Here is an 18,479-nt window from a genome sequence, read left to right on the forward strand (position 1 = left end):
GAAACTTCTTTATTAACCAAATTATTTTGTAGTGAAATGCCATTTCCCTTCTAAGAGATGAATGGAAATAAACAATAGAGTTATTAAGGAAAAATATAGTATTTGCTGTGATAATTTTCCTGGTAAGATGTAAGAATTAATTTACTTTTAACTTCAGATGCTATCATTTTTTACCCCCTAGGATACTGTCAGGCACCAGCCCTTCACCAGAAATTGTTTAAAGATTTATTTGGAGAGAGAGATGTGGCTCGGTTATAGTATATGTATTTCAAAACATCACACAATACACTTTAAATATATACAATTTCAATTCTTTGTTGTTGTTTTGAGACGGAGTCTTGTACTGTCACCCGGGCTGGAGTGCAATGGCGTGATCTTGGCTCATTGCAACCTCCGCCTCCCGTGTTCAAGCAATTCTCCTGCCTCAGCCTCCCGAGTAGCTGGGATTACAGACATCAGCCACCATGCCCAGCTAATTTTTTGTATTTTTAGTAGAGACAGGGTTTTACTGTGTTGGCCAGTCTGGTCTCAAACTCTTGACCTCGTGATCCACCCACCTCGGCCTCCCAAAGTGCTGGGATTACAGGCGTGAGCCACCGCGCCTGGCTTCAATTCTTAAAGATTTGAATTAATTGAGTCCCTAGATTAGAAATAATTTTTTTTTTATTACAGAGTCCCATCAGTTTTCTGGAAAAACGGACAAAAGGCTAAAGCTAGTTTCATTCATCACAAGGTCGCCATCTCTTAGTTCTCTAGTTTCAGGCTATTTCACTTGCTACAAGAGATTTTAAGAGAGAGCTGTATGGAAGCATTTTAAAGTTAATGTCCAAGATTGAGCTCAATTGCAATGTGGATTCTTCATTTTGAAATATTTACAGCTTTTCTATTTTTTGGCACACTCTTAACCGAGCATGCTGCCGATTGCTGGTCAGTTGGCTTCGACACAGTAGTCCAGGGCCACAGTCGCAACGCTGGAAGATTTCTGGAGCTTGAGCAGTGTCTTTATGCCCTCTCCTGGAGCAGACCTGTCCCTCCAAAAGGACTGGCTTACAAATTTTCGTCCAAAAATGACGAGCACAGCAAAGTCCAGGGCCACAGTCAAAAGTTCTCAGACAACTTTCTCCCTCTTGTCCTGTAACGAGGTTAATGTGGGCTTTAGTGATAAATAAGGAAAGTGGCCTGCTGGGGGTTTGCTACTGGGATAAGGGAATGGGACCTATGACTGGCAGCCACAAAGTAAAAACAGACACAGCACGCGGGTCTCCAGAGCTAGGTCTTACGCTAAAAGCAGTAATGCCATGGCGACTGCCACCCCTACCCATCGGAATTGATTGTTTGTTGTTACTAGCTGCAGACTACCTTAGGCTACTCTCTACCTCTACGTGACCCCCACAGCTTCTTATAGAAAGAGATAACAAACAGCACATGCTTCCTAAGTGTTTCTGGGATGGAGAAGAATAAAGTCAGTCCCACCCTATCCTTAAGAGGCTGGGAGGAGAAAATGCATTTCTGAAATAAAATATGCTCCAAATGCTGTTCTTACCCTTCCTGCCTTGTGATTTCTTAATACTTGGCTTCCTCTTGGGTTGGTTTTCCTGGACTGGGTGCTCAGTTGTTCCTTCTGCATGTGTGCCATCTTGCTCATCAAGCTGCCTTTCTAATATTGGGGTTGCATCTTCCATCGTAGTACAAACATCTGAGGGACAACCAGGTGTAACTAGAATTATTAACTTCAAGGGGGAGAACCACAGACACACTAATTATCCTACTGTTGCATAGTTTGGCAGCACCTCTGCCTTCAGTTTATATATAACTTTCTAGATTTCTGGAACATGCGCTAAATATTTACATGCTCGCATGTGGCAGAGAAAGTAGCTAAGTGGAAACTGGATTCCATTAAAGGTAGTTAATGGTATCCAAGTGAAAATGGAAGTATTTGAATGATTACAACTTGAGTCTTTCCTTTAAAATCATTATCTCCAAGTCATTGGCAAGAGCTGTTGCCAGGAAATAAATTATTTTGTTTCATTAAGAAAAGGCAGGCCAAGCCCGGTGGCTTACGCTTGTAATCCCAGCACTTTGGGAGGCCGAGGTAGGTGGATCACCTGAGGTCAGGAGTTTGAGACTAGCCTGATCAACATGGTGAAACCCTGTCTCTACTAAAAATAGAAAAATTAGCCAGGCGTGGTGGTGCACGCCTGTAGTCCCAGTTACTCCAGAGGCTGAGGCAGGAGAACCGCCTGAACTCGGAGGCTGAGGCTGCAGTGAGCTGTGGACAACAAGGGCGAAACTCCGCCTCAGAAAAAAAAAAAAAAAAAGGAAAAGAAAAGGCAGCTGCATACATTTACTTCAAGCATGAATCTAGGAGGCACCATTAGAGAGTGCCTACCCTGGAATATTCTAGTCTATAGGGCTTAGACACAACCTTCGGTTTAAAAACCACTGTTGGCGTTATGTCGCTCACCGTTCACACAGAGTGTCCCAGGGCAGCACATGGCATCTCGCTGGCACCTCCTTCGCAACCCACGACATGTAGCACAGAACGGCTTCTCATCGCGGGGCTGGAGGCAGAACTTTCTGGTATTGCAGTCTGTGTCAGACAGGCACTGTGAGCCCTGTGGAGGGAATCTGTTATCACAAGGCTAGGAAACCCAACACGATGGAAGATGACTTATTATTGAAGGCAGGAGGCAGAGGGAGCCAAAGGACAGTGGCGCTGTGACAAACCCTGGGCAGCATCTTACTTTCCAGTGGAAATGGTTTTCTCCCACAAAGGGAAGTTCAGGTCACCCGGGGAGAGACCTAGGCGCTGCAAAGGCTATTTGAGTTTGAAAAATTGACTTAACTCAGAATTTAGTTTTCCTGTGCTCTTTGTGAAAATGGGAAAAAATGTTTTCCTATGTGAGTATGAGATTTTCAATGTATCGTAACTCTAGAAGCTGGCTGCAGTTTAATTAAATATACTATTGATGTTTGTGGCATTCCTATTTGATTTTTTACTCTAGTGAATCACATTTAGCTTAGAGACCCTTCCCTAAGTGAACTGTCCTTTGATTTTCAATGATGCCTCATTGACATAGAGAAAGAGATACCGAAGATCAATTGTTCTCATACACAGTTGATGCTTTTACATAGACATACAACGTAGGTATAGCATATATGATATATGTAATAATATATAAGATATATAATAACATATACACATATATAAAGCGATTCCTAAAACAACTCTCTCTGAAGTTAGATGGTGACAAGGCAATGCATCATGGCCCTCTGTTTAAATTCTCATTCCCATGTTTGCTGGCTGTGTGAGCTTGGGTAAGCTCTTCAACATCTCTGAGTCTTATTTCCTCATCTGGAATTAGGGGATGTTTCACCTATCTCAAATTGTGAGGAAGAGTACATGAGGTATTACATGTAAGAGAGCTGGCACATAGTAGAGCTTCCAAAGTGTTCATTTATTCCCTGATTATAGACAAACGTATGGCCGAATGATGTGAAAAGCCACTGTGTTATTTCATACATTCACGCTAAGGCCACTGATCTACCAGGATGCCCTCCCAAATCCGAAACCAATTCAATTTACCTGCTAGGTAAGACATTTCACACATGAATCAGAATGACTTACTAAAGCCTAAACAGAACACCCCAGCTGTCAGCAGTCCCGTACCTCGCCCCCATCCCTAGCAGCCTTACCTTCCGGGCCCCATGCAGGTCGGCAGAGCTCCTGATGTTGTTGAAGTCCAGGACCAGAGCTCCCAGGGGAGAGCAGAGCCAGCTCAGCCCCAGCAGGACGGCCGCCACCATCCTTCAATCCCTGGGCTCCTGGAGGGTCTCAGCACTGTGCGTCACCGAAGCGAGGCTGCTCTGCACCCAGAGCAGAGCTTCCACTAAGCTGGCAGCTCAGCACGTCGTCTGTTTGTCACTGCTTTTTCTGAAAGAGAAGCAAACCTTAGTCTGAGTAAGGTGCGTGAAATCGGCTGAGCAAAGTCTGACCAGCAGGTTCCTCCTGAAACTATTTATAACCAGATGTGCCTCCTCCCCGCTCTGTTCCTTCCTCCTGCCCCACACAGGCTTCAACAAATCCCTTCAAATCTGTTTGATCAATAGTTCAAAACAAGGACTCAATAGAAGAAGAGGCAGGGCCATGCGGCTTCTCCTCCAGGGGTTGAATCTCTCTTAATTATTGCATATCAAAGTTAGTTCAAAGGGCCACGGCAGAGCAGGATGTCTGTATCAAAGGCAAACTCTGATAATCACCTGCATTTCCTACCTTCAGTAATCCTTTGGGGGTAGGGAGGGAGTCTGTCCTAAGATCTGTTTTCACAGCTAATTGTGCTCAAAGAAAGGATGAATCATACTGGCCAATATGCTGTAGAGGACGCCAAAAACTAATGAGGTACAAAATACACTGAGAAGCTGCAAACTGGGCTTCAGATAGTGAGGACAGATAGAAAAAGAGAAAACACCCCCTGATTAGCTCTGGCATCCAGATGTCAAAATCCCAACTGCTTAAAAGTTGTGAACAGCACCTGTTCTGACTAAATGCCATTTGGGAAATTACTTTCCTTTAAATGAAAATTGAACTGCTTGAAGTTGGGGTTATTAGGAAAATAATGTAATTTATGAAAATCCCATTTTTCAATGGTGGGAACAATGATAGAAAGCCCATTTTACACAATTCAGTACGAAGCTTTGGGTCCATTTTATCAGCAACATATTTAATTTGTGTTGCATTATGTAAAACTCACTTAAGCAGAACAAGGATCCAAGTCTCTGGCTGATTTCAGATGAAATTTCATGTATTTCCAATTTTCCTAATACGAATTTTTTAAAACTTCTGCTTCATCCCTTTCCTGTCTGATTTTTTTTCCATTTGGACTATTAGGTAATTTAGACATGTGCTTATCACTGTCTTAAATGCTTTAAGGGTAGAACAATCTAGATCTGGGTCAAAAAATCATTTTTTCTCTTCATTGTTTCATTGCTCTTAGCATAGAGTCATCTAAAAATGCATTTTTTCTATGCCATAAATGATAACCTTATTATTTACTACATTTTCCTGCAGAACAACCTAACATCAATTCATTGACCTGAATCTCGGCATTCTGTGCACGGGAACATTCTCAATTTTGAGTAATGCAGTGCCATTCCAAAGGTGATGCAGGTGATTCGAGCCTTCCCACTACTTGGCTCTCGTCCTTGTAGTTGGTTGGTTGTCTACCTCTCGTATGGAAGTTACTTATTTTAATCCCTTAAACTGACAACATCAAACACCCTTTGATAGCATGATAACCCTGGTGACTAGGGGTGTTACAGAATTTATTTTGAAGTTGTACAATTATGACCAAGGATAAAGGAGAGAGCCCCAGGGTTCTGTCTCTGCTGGGTTTCTCTGCTTCCTGCTGCCTCACTGTAAGGGAATTTCAGGTTACCAAAGGCCCCTGGCAATATACACAGGTGAAAGAACTGACGGGAACTCCTGTAACACGGCACAAACAGCCACTGAGCACTTAGAGCACTTAGCATGGAACAGAGCCTCGGACTACATGTTAGGAATAAAATTTGAAACTCCAATGGCCAGGCACAGTGGCTCACACCTGTAATCCCAGCACTTTGGGAGGCCAAGGTGGGAAGATCTCCTGAGCTCAGTAGTTCAAGATCAGCCTGGGCAACATATTGAGATCCTGTCTCCACAAAAAAAATTAAAAAAAAAAAAGTAGGCCGGGTGCGGTGGCTGACGCCTGTAATCTCACCACTTTGGGAGGCTGAGGTGGGTGGATCACCTGAGGTCAGGGGTTCGAGACCAGCCTGGCCAATATGGTGAAACCCTCTCTCTACTAAAAATATAAAAACTAGTCAGACGTGGTGGTAGTCACCTGTAATCCCAGCTACTCGGGAGGCTGAGGCAGGAGAATTGTTTGAACCTAGGAGACGGAGGTTGCAGTGAGCCAACACGGTGCCACTGCACTCCAGCCTCGGCAACAGAGTGAGACTCCATCTCAAAAAAAAAAAAATTAGCCAGTCATAGTGGTGTTCACCTGTAGTTTCAGCAACTCAGGAAGCTGAGGTGGGAGAATCATTTAAGCCCAGGAGATTGAGGCAATATATATATATAGAGAGAGAGAAAGATCCAGACAGAAAACTTGTATGTATGGATGAGAGAGCCTGCGTGACACAGAGAGAGAGATCCAGATAGAAGACATGTACATATGGATGATTTCAATATATTATGACAAGCACCAAAATAAAGGTAGAAATGTAAGGGTGGAGGACTTATGAAGATATAAATACAGAGGAAGGCATGATTTAGACTTTCTAGAGAAATAAAGGAATGTGTTTACAGATGAGGTAATATTTGAGCTGAATTTTGTGGGTTGCATAGGAGCTTCCTAGGTTGGGAAGTCGGAGATATCCTCACCTGGGCTCAGAGGGTGAGGTGTGTGCAAGAGGGAGGAGGTGCACTCAGGTGCTAGTGAGAGATTGTGTGGCTGCGGCAGATGATGGAAGGACGAGATGAAGCAAGATGCAAACCCTGATATGCCGTGCTAAGAAAATCAGATTCTATTCTCTGCACAAAGTAAAGTCATTGGAGATATATCAGACTGAGAATGGCATGATCCGCTGGGTGCAGCGGCTCATGGTTGTACCCAGCACTTCGTGAGGAGGATAAGGCAAGAGGACCACTTGTGGCCAGGGAGCAGCCTGAACAACACAGCAAGACCGTCTCCACGAAAAATAAAAAACCTGGGCATGCCAGCACTTGCCTATAATCTCTGTTACTTGGGAGGGTGAGGTGGGAGGATCACTTGAAGCCAGGAGTTCAAGAGCAGCCTGGGCAACATAACAAGAACCCATCTCTACGAAAAATACAAAAATTACCCTGGTGTGCTGGCACATGTCTGCAGTCCTAGCTATTCAGGAGGCTGAGGTAAGAGGATTGCTTGAGCCTAGGAGGTCAAGGCTGCATGATCCTATCACTGCACTCAAGCCTGGGTGACAGAGCTAGACCCTGTCCTCCCACCAACAAGAAGGAAGGAAGGAAGGAAGGAAGGGAGGGAGGGAAAGAGAGAGAGAGAGAGAGAGGGAGGGAGAGAGAGAGAGAGAGAGAGAAAGAAAGAAAAAGAAAGAGAAAGGAAGGAAGGAAGAAAGAGGAAAGAAAAGAAAGAAGGGAAAGAAAGAAGAGAGAGAGGAAGGAAGGAAGGGAGGGAAGGAGAGAGGGAGGGAGGGGGAGAGAGAGAGAAAGAAAGAAAAGAAAAGAAAAAAAGAGAGGAAGGAAGGAAGGGTGAAAGGAAGGAAGGAAGAAAAAAATGAAAGGAAGAAAAATGAAAGGAAGGAAGAAGACAGAAGGGAAGGAGAAAGAAAAAGAGAAAGAAAGAGGAAAGAAAGAGGAAGAAAGGAAGGAAGGAAGGAAGGAAGAAAGGAAGAAAGGAAGAAAGGAAGGAAAGAAAGAAAGGAAAAGAAAAGAAAGGAAGGGAGGGAGGAAGGGAGGAAAAAAGGAAGGAGAAAGAAAGAGAGAGAAAGAGAAAGAATGTGAGAGAAAGAAAGGAAGAAAGAAAAAGGAAAGAAAGAAAAGAAAAAAGAAAAGAAAAGGAAGAAAGGAAGGAAGGAAGGGAGAAAAAAATGAAAAAAGGAAGGAAGGAGAGAGAAAGGAAGGAGAAAGAAAAAGAGAAAGAAAGTGAGAGAAAGAAAGGAAGAAAGAAAAAGAAAGAAAGAGAAAGAAGGAAAGAAAGAACGAACGAACAAACGAAAGAAAGAAAGAAAAAGAAAGACACTGGTGTGATCTAATTTGCTTTCAGGGCACAACGCTGGTGGCACTGTGGTGCTTAGGTTGCACTGGGAGAGAGGGGAGGCTGGGGGCCACTTAGGACTCAGTTGTCATTGCCCCGATGACAATGAAGAGGTCCAATTTGAGGCAGTGACACAGTGACAATGGGAACCAAGCAAAGGATGGGAGTCTGAAGTTCGAGCTGCATCACTGGATGTAGGAGTGGGGAGGGAGTTGGGGAAGAGCTGGGATGATCCTGCCTTCTCTGATTTGGTGCACTGGGTGGGTAGAGGTGAGCCTAGAGACAGAGAATTCAGGATGAAAATCAGGTTGGAGGAGCAGGATAAGAGGGTGCCTTGAGAAAAGCTGTCCGCACAATCAACTGTTTGCAGGATATCTACTGTGGAGATATAAGAGTAGCCATTGTGTCTTCCACGAACCAGGCTCTCCGTTTTGCCTCTGAGAGACAGAGAGGAGTGGGTGCAGGCACCAGATGCCAGAGGATCACCAACAGGGGGTGAACAACACTGAAGAGCAACCCTGTGCCTGTCTGTGTCTGTCCATTTCTGTCTCTGTCTCAGCACTGAGAGAATGTGGGCTTTGGGGCCAGGCCTGACTCTATCACCAGCTGGGCCTCCCCTCCCATCTGCCCTGATCTGTGCATACGCCAGCCCGTCACAGCGCTTCTAAAACCCCACTGCAATCGCCTACTTCTTTGTCTCTACAACTAGACCATGAGCTCGAGCCAGGCGCAGTGGCTCACGCCTGTAATCCGAGCGCTTTGGGAGGCCAAGGAGGGTGGATCACTTGAGGTCAGGAGTTCGAGACCAGCCTGGCCAACATGGTGAAACTCTGTCTCTACTAAAATACAAAAATTAGCTGGGCATGATGGCACACACCTGTAATCCCAGTTACTCGGGAGGCTGAGGCAGGAGAATTGCTTGAGCCCAGGAGGCAGAGGTTGCAGTGAGCCAAGACTACATTACTGCACTCCAGCCTGGGCAACAGAGCAAGACTCCATCTAAAAAACAAAAACGAAAACACAACAAAAAAAACCTCTAAACAAAAGCCTCTCATCCATTTTCCAGGCCAGAACTTTCCATCTTCCATAGACTTTAGTGCCTAGCATCTCCCATGGCCCTACCTTAGTGGGCTGTCAATGGATATGTGTTCAATACAACTCATCAAAGAAAAACCTCCCTTAATCTGAGGCCTCATTTTGCAGTAAGACTAGGGTTACAGTCTCTAAAAAGCCAGAGCAATTTTGGAGGACAGTAGGTATGTGAAGTAGTTTCGGGAAAATGACATTTGGTATATTTTCAGATTTCCCAAGGCTGCTTGCCTGCTACTAATCAGCACAGTGTCCCTCAGCGAGAATGCCAACAACTGAAACGAGATGCCTTCCCTGTGGCAGCGTCTACTGCCAGGAGCCCGCATCTCCATGATTTGGGGACTAGAGATGATGGGGCAGTGGGGAGAGGATGCACGGAGAAGTAAGTGGGGAGAGGAAAACTTAAAAAATGTTTCTGCTTAAAGGGCATCCTGTCTGCTCTTAGGTCAGGCCACAAGCTTCATGGCACAGGCCACAGCAGCAATGACCTCACAGAATTCACTCCACAAGCCCTCCTCAGCGGCACCTGGAGCCGTGGCTGTCTTTTGAAAAGGGCACCACAAGACACTCCTTTAGCCACAGAACAAAGGAAGCCGTCGTGCGAAATCTGGCCAAGGCGCTGCCATACTGATGCCCCCTGGCAAGGATTATGGGTTAACTGAAAAATCTCAGGCTGATGCTTCAAGTTTTGCAGTGAGCACCTAGCCCACGGGAACACTAAAATCGAGTAATACTGACTAAGCTTAGAGGAAATGAAATTTCTCAAAAAGAAATTTCCAGAGGTCCCAGTTTCTGCACTGATTCCACTCTTTGGGTAAAAATTGCAGACTCGTGTTTGAGACCTGCCACCTGTGTCCTCCCGCGTGACAGCTGCTGTGGTTCACGTCAAAGGCTGGGTGTCAGAACCGATTATTTATACTCACTCAGGAATGGAAATTTTTATTTGTTATGCCTCCTGTGTCAAAACCAGTTTAATTTCCATAAATTTTGCTTTCCTTAAAACAAAATCAAAGTAACGGAAGCAAGCAGGTCTTTGGCAGAATCTCACAGGAAATGTTCCTTCAAATAAAAGATGAGAAGGGGCATATTGATGGGGTGGGCAGACAGACCGCAGGATGTGATCACAGAGATGACAGAAATGTTGCCATTTGGTTCCCTGAGGTCAGAAGGTAAGGCCAGCCCTCCACAAGGCTAGGGAGTGAAGGGCAGCACCCAGGGACAGCACAGGGGGGACGCCAGGGTGACTGGTGCCAGCCACTTTTGCAGACGGTATAGCCTCTGGCAGGTCATGTCACGCTCAGCCTCAGTTCCTTCTGGTCTTGAGGGCCTTTTACACACCAGTGTTTTGGGAGATTGGGCTGGCATCTGCCATGGCCCCCAAGTTGCTCAGCTCCAGGAGGCACCTTTGGACCGTGTTCCGTGCACGTGGCCCACGCCTTTGGAGCTGTGCAATGTGCTGGTACAGGGAACCTCCCTTTCCAACAGCAACAGCCTTGGAGTTGTCCTGACTCCACATCAGGCATCTGGCTGGGAATAGCACCAGGGTCCCTGGACCCTCCTTCCTCAAAGAGGCTCTGCCATTGTTTTGTTTTAAAATAAAATCAGGTTGGCCGGGCATGGTGGCTCACACCTGTAATCCCAGCATTTTGCGAGTCCGAGGCGGGCAGATCACTTGAGGTCAGGAGTTCGAGACCAGACTGGCCAACATGGCGAAATCCCATCTCTACTAAAAACACAAAAATTAGCCAGGCATGGTGGTGCGTGCCTGTAATCCCCGCTACTCAGGAGGGTGAGGCAGAAGAATCACTTGAACCTAGGAGGCAGAGGTTGCAGTGAGCCAAGATCATGCCACTGCCCTCCAGCCTGGGGAACAGAGCAAGACTGTCTCAAAAAAGAAAAAAAAAAATCAAGTTGTGTCCATTTGTGCCTTCCTAAGTCCTAAGTGCCTCACCTCCCGCACCCCCCACCAACCCTGTTCCTGGGCACTATCCCGCTTTCCTTCCTCTGTGCCATGCTGCGGCTGACACGTTCATGGGACACAAAACATGGTGAGGGAGGTCTGCCATCTTTGGATCTGGGCCCTAAGATGCAGACCAAACTGGGTCTCATTCTTCAATTCTTTATTTTTAGGAACAGGGTCTCATTTTGTCACCCGGGCTGGAGTGCAGTGGTGCAAGCACAGCTCACTGTAGCCTCAAACTCCTGGGCTCAGCCCCCCGAGTAGCTGGGACTATAGGTGCATGCCACCACAACAGCTAATTTTTGTATGTTTTGTAGAGATGGGGTCTTGCTATGTTGCCCAGGCTGGTCTTGAACTCTTGGGCTGAAGCGATCCTCCCACCTTGGCCTCCCAAAGTGCTAGGATTCCAGTCATGAGCCACAGTGCCCAGCTACATCTGATTCTTTTCCTTAGATTTAAGTGGTGAATCCTGTTGCGTTAGGAAACCCAGTCTTTCTAGGTGTTGAGGTGTATCTGGCTCAGAGGGTGTGATCTTGGCCCCTCTGTCCCAGGCTCCTAACTTGAGTGTCGTCCAGGCCTTCCCAGGACTTTGGCCAAAGAAAGCCGCCTGCAGCTGAAGCCTCTCTCTTGGGGGGCCTTACCCAGCCAGGAGTTTCCCTCTGGGCATCTCCATGTTAAAAATGAATACACTGAGACTCAGAGGGACCACTAATCTGCCACAGGCCCACAACGAGGGGGCTGCAGACCTGGGATCTGAACATAAGAATTCTGGTTTCAAAGTTCATTCTTTCCTCTATGCCTGCTACACAGCTCACTAACTGACGTCTATTTCCAAACACCAAGTTGATGGAAACAACATAAAATCACAAGGAACACTGCCTGGGCTATTTTCCAATTACGACTCTGGGTGTATGTCACCTCCTTCTTTCTCAAACTGTCTCTGATTAAATGGAAGCTAGAGCTTCACTAGGAAGTGACTGAGACTAAATGACTTGTAGGTGGTGTCATCAGGGCTGTAATGTAGCTGTGTGCGGTACGGTGACAACATTCGTTTCTCCATAAAACAACTTAGTAATTACTTGCTGCCCTTCTGACATTCAAATTAGACTTGTGGCCAGGCACTCTAATTCCAGCACTTTGGGAGGACAAGGCAGGAGGATTGCTTGAGCCCAGTAGTTTAAGACCAGTCTGGGCAACATAGTGAGACCCCATTTCTACAAAAAATAGAAAAATTAGCCTGGTGTGGTGGTTCACACCTGTAGTCCTAGCTACTCGGGAGGCCGAGGCGGGAGGATCGCTTGAGCCTAGGAGGTTGAGGCTGCAGTGAGCTGAGATGGCGCTGCTGACACTCCAGCCTGGGCAACAGAGTGACACCCCGTCTCAAAAAAAGATTTAAAAAAATCTAAAAACAATACACAAATTAGATTCTGACTTTGGTAGAAAGTCCTCAGACACAGCTCTGATCCTAATTCACAGCTGTGTTCATAACCTCATGAAGATCTTGGGTGAGGCTCTGGGGACACAGAGAGAGTGGGAGGGGAGGTTGTCACCTTGGCCCCTCCATACCGCCCCCGCCCCCACAGGTCTGGCTTCTCTTTTACCTTGTCTCCTTGCTCCTCCTTGTGGCAAAGAGTGAGGTGCACATTCAGAAGGCCCAGCACGAAGTCCAGGCTCGTGATTCCAGGAGCATTTCCCAATTTCTGGTGGAAATTTCCCACGGAATAGCACTGTCCTTCTCATATACCTAGGTTCTTCCCCATCTTATGCAAGTGAGCCTCACTTTTTCAATTATAAAAGAAATACATTCCCAAATCTTAGAAATGTTGGAAAATACAGAAAAGTATGAAGAAGAAAATTAAAATCAGATATCTAGAAATTTTGGTAAAATTTTCCCAATTTTTTTCTATGCAGTCATGTATACATATGTACATGCAGGCTTTATTTATTTAACATGCAATATAATTAATCTACCATCAGCTCCAAAACTAGCCATTACCAATGCCTACATCTGCTCATGTGCATCTCTTCTTCCCAATCCCTCTGTCTGCCTCCCCGGATTGGAGGTATACACTGAGGTTGTTGTTTTCAGAGACGAGGTCTCACTATGTTGCCCGGGCTGGAGTGCAGTGGTCATTCACAGGCAGGATCAGAGTGCACTACAGCCTGGAACTTCTGGGCTCAAGTGATCCTCCCGCCTCAGCCTCCCAAGTAGCTGGGGATATAGGTGTGCACCACTGCACCCAACTTGATGTTTATTGCTCCCTTGCTTCTTAAAATTATAATACACACACACACACACACACACACACAGAGTTGGGATTACACTGTACATACACTTTTGTTCCCTCCTTTTTCTTTTTTCACTGAGCCTTTCTTCAAGATAATCAAATATTATCAGAACCCATGGCTATACCACAACCCAGAATATGGATGTATTATAGTTTATTTAATGTCCTCTAGATGTTGGCCATTTGGGTTGTCTTTTGGCTTTGCTTTGTTTTTGTTTTGAGATGGTGTCTCACTGTGTCACCCAGGCTGGAGTGCAGTGGCGCCATCTAGGCTCACTGTAGCCTCAGCCTCCTGGTCTCAAGCGATCCTCCCAGCCCCTCCTGAGTAGCTGGGAACACAGGCGTGCACCACCACGCTCAGCTAATTTTTTATTTTTTATAGAGATGGGGGTCTTGCTATGTTTTTCAGGCTGATCTTGAACTCCTGGCCTCAAGCAATCTTCCTGCCTCAACTTCCTAAGGTGCTGGGATTACAGGCGTGAGCCACCATGCCAGGCCAGCCCTTTTTCTTTAAAGAAACAGAATTGAATTACACAGCTGGCTTCAGAATCTTACATCCTACACTCAGGGTAATTGAGCTATGAAATCTTTACAGAAGAGCTTCTGTTCTCAGCTGTTTTTTCTATCTCTGAGAGTAAAACTATACTAACCTTCCAAGATTTTTCTCTGAACAAGGCCACAGGGGGAGACCAGCAGGTTACCTTGGCTCAGCGGGTGACCTGTGCTGGGAGACTGCTCCCTTGGGGACAGCATCTCCCTGGGCCTCTGCACTCAGATGCTCTGGGTGTTTCCCTGGATGGCAGCTCTGAGTACTGTCATTGTGCCCTGGACACGAAAGGCGCTTAGCAAACATCCCTCAAAGGAAGGCATTGAAAGTCCCTTCCCAGCTCTAAAATTCTGGTTCCGTTGATTTGACAGGAGAATGCCATGGTATTGGTATCAGGATTCGGACTGAGAAAGCCCTTTCCACACTTCCCAAGAGTTTAGATCACAGTGTGGGTGGGGAATGAGAATGTGAGAATGAGTGCATTATTTGGCTGTAGTTCTGAGGTGGTGAAGGCCAGTCTTTTTTTTTTTTTTTTTTGAGATGGAGTTTCACTCTTGTTGCCCAGGCTGGAGTGCAATGACACGATCTCTGCTCAATGCAATCACCACCTCCCGGGTTCAAGTGATTCTCCTGCCTCAGCCTCCTGAGTAGCTGGGATTACAGGTGCCCTCCACCATGCCCAGCTAATGTTTTTGTGTTTTTAGTAGAGACAGTGTTTCATCATGTTGGCCAGGCTGGTCTCAAACTCCTGACCTCAGGTGATCCACCCGCCTCAGCCTCCCAAAGTGTTGGGATTACAGGTGTGAGCCACCGCACCAGGCCAATGAAGGCCAGTCTTGATAAGGACATTAAGTGTGAATCTAGACCGAGCTAACTGGGCAGGACTAGAGAGACAGGAAGCAAAGGATGGATCCTTCCTGCAGCAGCTGACTTCCTCCACTGTTTTCTCATCACCTTCTTGCTTCACGTCTTTCTGGATTACCTGGGACTGGTGTTGTCAGGTCCTTTCAGAAGAAAGACCTTCAGATAACAGAATGTTGTGAAATTTCCATTAAAAAAATTTTTTTTAACAGATAAGGATCTTGGTCTGTCACTCAGGCTGTGGTACAGTGTATGATCATAGCTCATTGTAGCCTTGACCTCCCAGGCTCAAGCCATCCATCTTTCCACCTCTGCCTGCTCAGTAGTCAGGACTACAGGAGGCCACCATCACCCTCAGCTAATTAAAAATGTTTTTTTTAGAGACGGGGTCTCACTATGTTGCTCAGCCTACACTTGTACTCCTGGCCTCACAGCATAGGCTGAAGTTGTGGCTCTAATATTCACATGTATATGAATAAATGTGAGTTTTGCCTGTACAGCTTTTAAACTCCTTTCTTTTCTTTCTTCTTTTTGTTTTGTTTTGTTTGAGAGGGAGTTTCGCTCTGTCGCCCAGGCTAGAGTGAAGTGGGGCAATCTCAGCTCACTGCAACCTCCACCTTCCAGGTTCAAGCAATTCTCCTGCCTCAGTCTCCTGAGTAGCTGGTACTACAGGCATGTGCCACCACACCTGGCTAATTTTTGTATTTTTAGTAGAGATGGGGTTTCACCATGTTGGCCAGGCTGATCTCGAAATCCTTATCTCGGGTGATCCACCCGCCTGAGCCTCCCAAAGTGCTAGGATTACAGGTGTGAGCCACCACACCCGGTCTAAACTCCTTTCTTTTCTTTTCTTCTTTAATTTAATTAAATTAATTAATTTATTTATTTTTGAGACGGAGTCTCACTCTGTCACCAGGCTGGAGTGCAGTGGCATGATCTTGGCTCAGTGCGACCTCTGCCTCCCAGGTTCAAGCGATTCTCCTCCCTCAGCCTCCCGAGTAGCTGGGACTACAGGTGCGCACCACCACGCCCAGCTAATTTTTGTATTTTTAGTAGAGACGGGGTTTCACCATGTTGGCCAGGATGGTCTCGATCTCTTGGCCTCGTGATCTGTCTGCCTTGGCCTCCCAAAGTGCTGGGATTACAGGCGTGAGCCACTGCACCCAGCCAACTCCTTTATTTTCATGTGTTATTTACTGATGAACATTTTCTATATGCCAGGTAAATTGTGCACTATGGATACATTGTTTGTTTTTGGAGATGGTGTCTCCCTCTGTTATCCAGGCTGTAGTGCAGTGGCGCAATCACAGCTCACAGCAGCCTTGACCTCCCTGGGCTCAAGTGATCTTCGCACCTCAGCCTCCCAAGTAGCTGGGACTACAGGCACATGCCACCCATGCCTGGCTAATTTTTGTATTTTTTGTAGAGATGGGTTTCAACATATTGCCTAGGCTTGTCTCAAACTCCTGGGCTCAAGCGATCCACTGCCTCAGTCTTCCAAACTGCTAGGATTACAGGAGTGAGCCATGGCGCCCGGCCTGGATACATTATTTGATTTAATATCCACTACAGTCCTCTGAGTAGATATTTAGTTCTGTTTCAGATGTGGAAACTGAGGCAGAGAGAGGTGAATGCTTGCCTAAGCCCACAGAGTTGGCAGAGCTGAGACACAAATTCAGCTCTTTGGACTCCTAAGCTCACTTTATTTCGGCAACTAGGTTATACTACTTTGCTTATGACATTGACCATATTTGGCCTCATTCAGCAGATATTTGTCCAAGTCTTACATTATGAGTCTCTTGGGGACGTGTATCTTACTTATCTCTTATTAACTTCAAATACCTTTCACACAGTGGTCAAATCTGATATTTGCCTTTTGATTCAAGCAGCAACTTGGTATTGTGTACTGTGGAGTATCACAGACTTTGTGGGGGCCTTTCTGTCTCTTTTTATTTCAAAAAAATTTAAAACTCAGTGGAAAATTTCAAGAATAGTGCAATGAACACATATATATGTTCCACCTCGATTAACCAATTGTTAACATTTTATCATATTTGCTTTTTCTTTTTTCTGGACCATTTGAGGGTTAGTTGCAGATACATGATATTTCACTTCTAAATACTTCAGCGTGCATCTCCTAAAATCAAGGCCATTTCTGCATAACCAACATACACTACCCTTAGAATTTTTTTTTTTTTTTTTTTTTTTTTTTTTTTAGACAGAGTTTTGCCCTGTCACCCAGGCTGGAGTGCAATGGCATGATCTTGGCTCACTGCAACGTCCACCTCCTGGGTTCAAGTGATTCTCCTGCTTCAGCCTCCCCAGTAGCTGGGATTACAGGCACCCGCCACCATGCCCAGCTAATTTTCTGTATTTTTACTAGAGACGGAGTTTCACCATGTTGGCCAGGCTGGTCTCGAACTCCTGACCTCAAGTGATCCGCCCCCTGCCCCCCCTCGGCCTCCCAAAGTGCTAGGATTACAGGCGTGAGCCACCGCGCCTGGGGCCCCCTCAGAAAATTTTACATTGTTGCCATACTAATCTACTCTCCATTCAAATTTCCCCGATTGTCCCAATACCATTCCTCAGTAGCTGGTTTTGTTTGGTTTTTATTCAGGGTCTAATTTAGGATCACACATTGCTTTTAGTGTCATATCTTTTGCTTCCTTTAACCTAGAGCAGTTCACTAGCCTTTTTCCTAATCTTTGATGAAACTGACATTTTTGAAGACTGGGCAGGTGTCTTGCAGGTCTCTCAGTTTGGATTTGCCTGATTGTTTCGTCCTGAAGAGAGGCAAATTACACACTTTTACGAGAATATTATCTTTGTGTCACTCTCTGTGCCTCACACTGGGGGCATATGTCAGTCCCTACCATCCCCCGTTTGATTAATCTCTTTGATGTGAAGGTACCCTTTTCTCTTTAGTGAGTAATCTACGGGGGTGATACTTTGAAACCATATGAACATCCTCAACGGTCCATTGATCATTTCAGCCTGAATCAATTATTATTATGGTGGTTCCAAGACGATGATTTTCTATGTCTGCCATCTATTCTACCTTTATTAGTTGGTCTTCTCCTCTACAGAAGAGCTTTTTCTCCTCCACATCCTCTGTCCCTTTGAATGATCATCTCTCACTACTTGTGGGATCTTGAATCAATCACTCCCTGGGGACCTATGTATTCTCATCCTTAAGACGAGATGACCTCAGAGTGACACTCTTGAGGTCTGGTTAGTCTGAAATGAAATTCCCATAAGGGGCTGGGTGTGGGCTCAGGCCTGTGATCCCAGCACTCTGGGAGGCGCAGGCGGGCGGATCACTTATGCCGTGGAGTTCGAGACCAGCCTGGAAACATAGGGAGATTCCCGTCTTTACAAAAAAAAAAAAAAAAAAAATTAAATTAGCCGGGCGTGGTGGCGCGCGCCTGTGGACGCTCCTACTCAGGAGGCTGAGGCAGGACGACGGCTTGAGCCCAGGAGGTCGAGGCTCCAGTAAGCCAAGATCGCGCCACTACACTCCGGCTTGCGGCATGCCTCAAAGCTGGGATCCGGCACCCCGCGGCCTTTTCGCGGACGCGCCCATGACAACAGTAGCAACCTCGCGCATTCTCACGAGAATGAGTCCCCTCGAGGGCACAGGCGGGGTCCCCGGCCTCTCGGGCCCCCAGTCAACCCTACTGTGCACACCGAGCCCCCCTGCGCACGCGCGCTGCGGAGCCGGACAGTTGGTGGTGCTGGCTCGGCCCGGCTGTTCGTCTCCGCTCTCTGCCCCGAAGCGCGCGACCGTGGCGCGACACGCCAGCGCACAGGCGCTCTCGGGGGGGCGCAGCGCGCAGGCGCGGCTGAGAGTGAGAGGCTGCGCAGGCGCGGACGGCGTTGGTTTGAAGACCTTCAGCGTTGCCCTGGCGGAGCGGAGACAGGCCCTCGGGGTGGAGGTGAGGAGA

The 18,479-nt window shown here is 46.5% G+C and overlaps 2 protein-coding genes across 3 annotated transcripts in view; one reads left to right on the forward strand and one right to left on the reverse strand.

Moving 5' to 3' along the window:
• Positions 1 to 18,312, reverse strand: DKK4 (dickkopf WNT signaling pathway inhibitor 4). Its single transcript, XM_054499758.1, has 5 exons — positions 18,223 to 18,312; positions 3,697 to 3,934; positions 2,465 to 2,615; positions 1,544 to 1,696; positions 1 to 1,132 (listed from the first exon to the last, which is right to left on the reverse strand). The coding sequence occupies exons 2-5, from the start codon at positions 3,805 to 3,807 to the stop codon at positions 873 to 875; spliced, it is 675 nt and encodes a 224-aa protein (XP_054355733.1). The 5' UTR covers positions 3,808 to 3,934; positions 18,223 to 18,312; the 3' UTR covers positions 1 to 872.
• VDAC3 (voltage dependent anion channel 3) overlaps positions 18,239 to 18,479 on the forward strand; it is a 14,162-nt gene continuing 13,921 nt past the window's right edge. The window contains exon 1 of one of the 2 annotated variants that reach the window (XM_054499756.2): positions 18,239 to 18,470. The gene's annotated coding sequence lies outside the window, so the exon portion shown is untranslated. The remainder of the gene's footprint in view (positions 18,471 to 18,479) is intronic. The other variant, XM_054499757.2, reaches the window with a different exon arrangement.

Source organism: Pongo pygmaeus, chromosome 7 (genome assembly GCF_028885625.2).
Source record: "Pongo pygmaeus isolate AG05252 chromosome 7, NHGRI_mPonPyg2-v2.0_pri, whole genome shotgun sequence".
Lineage (NCBI taxonomy): Eukaryota > Metazoa > Chordata > Mammalia > Primates > Hominidae > Pongo > Pongo pygmaeus.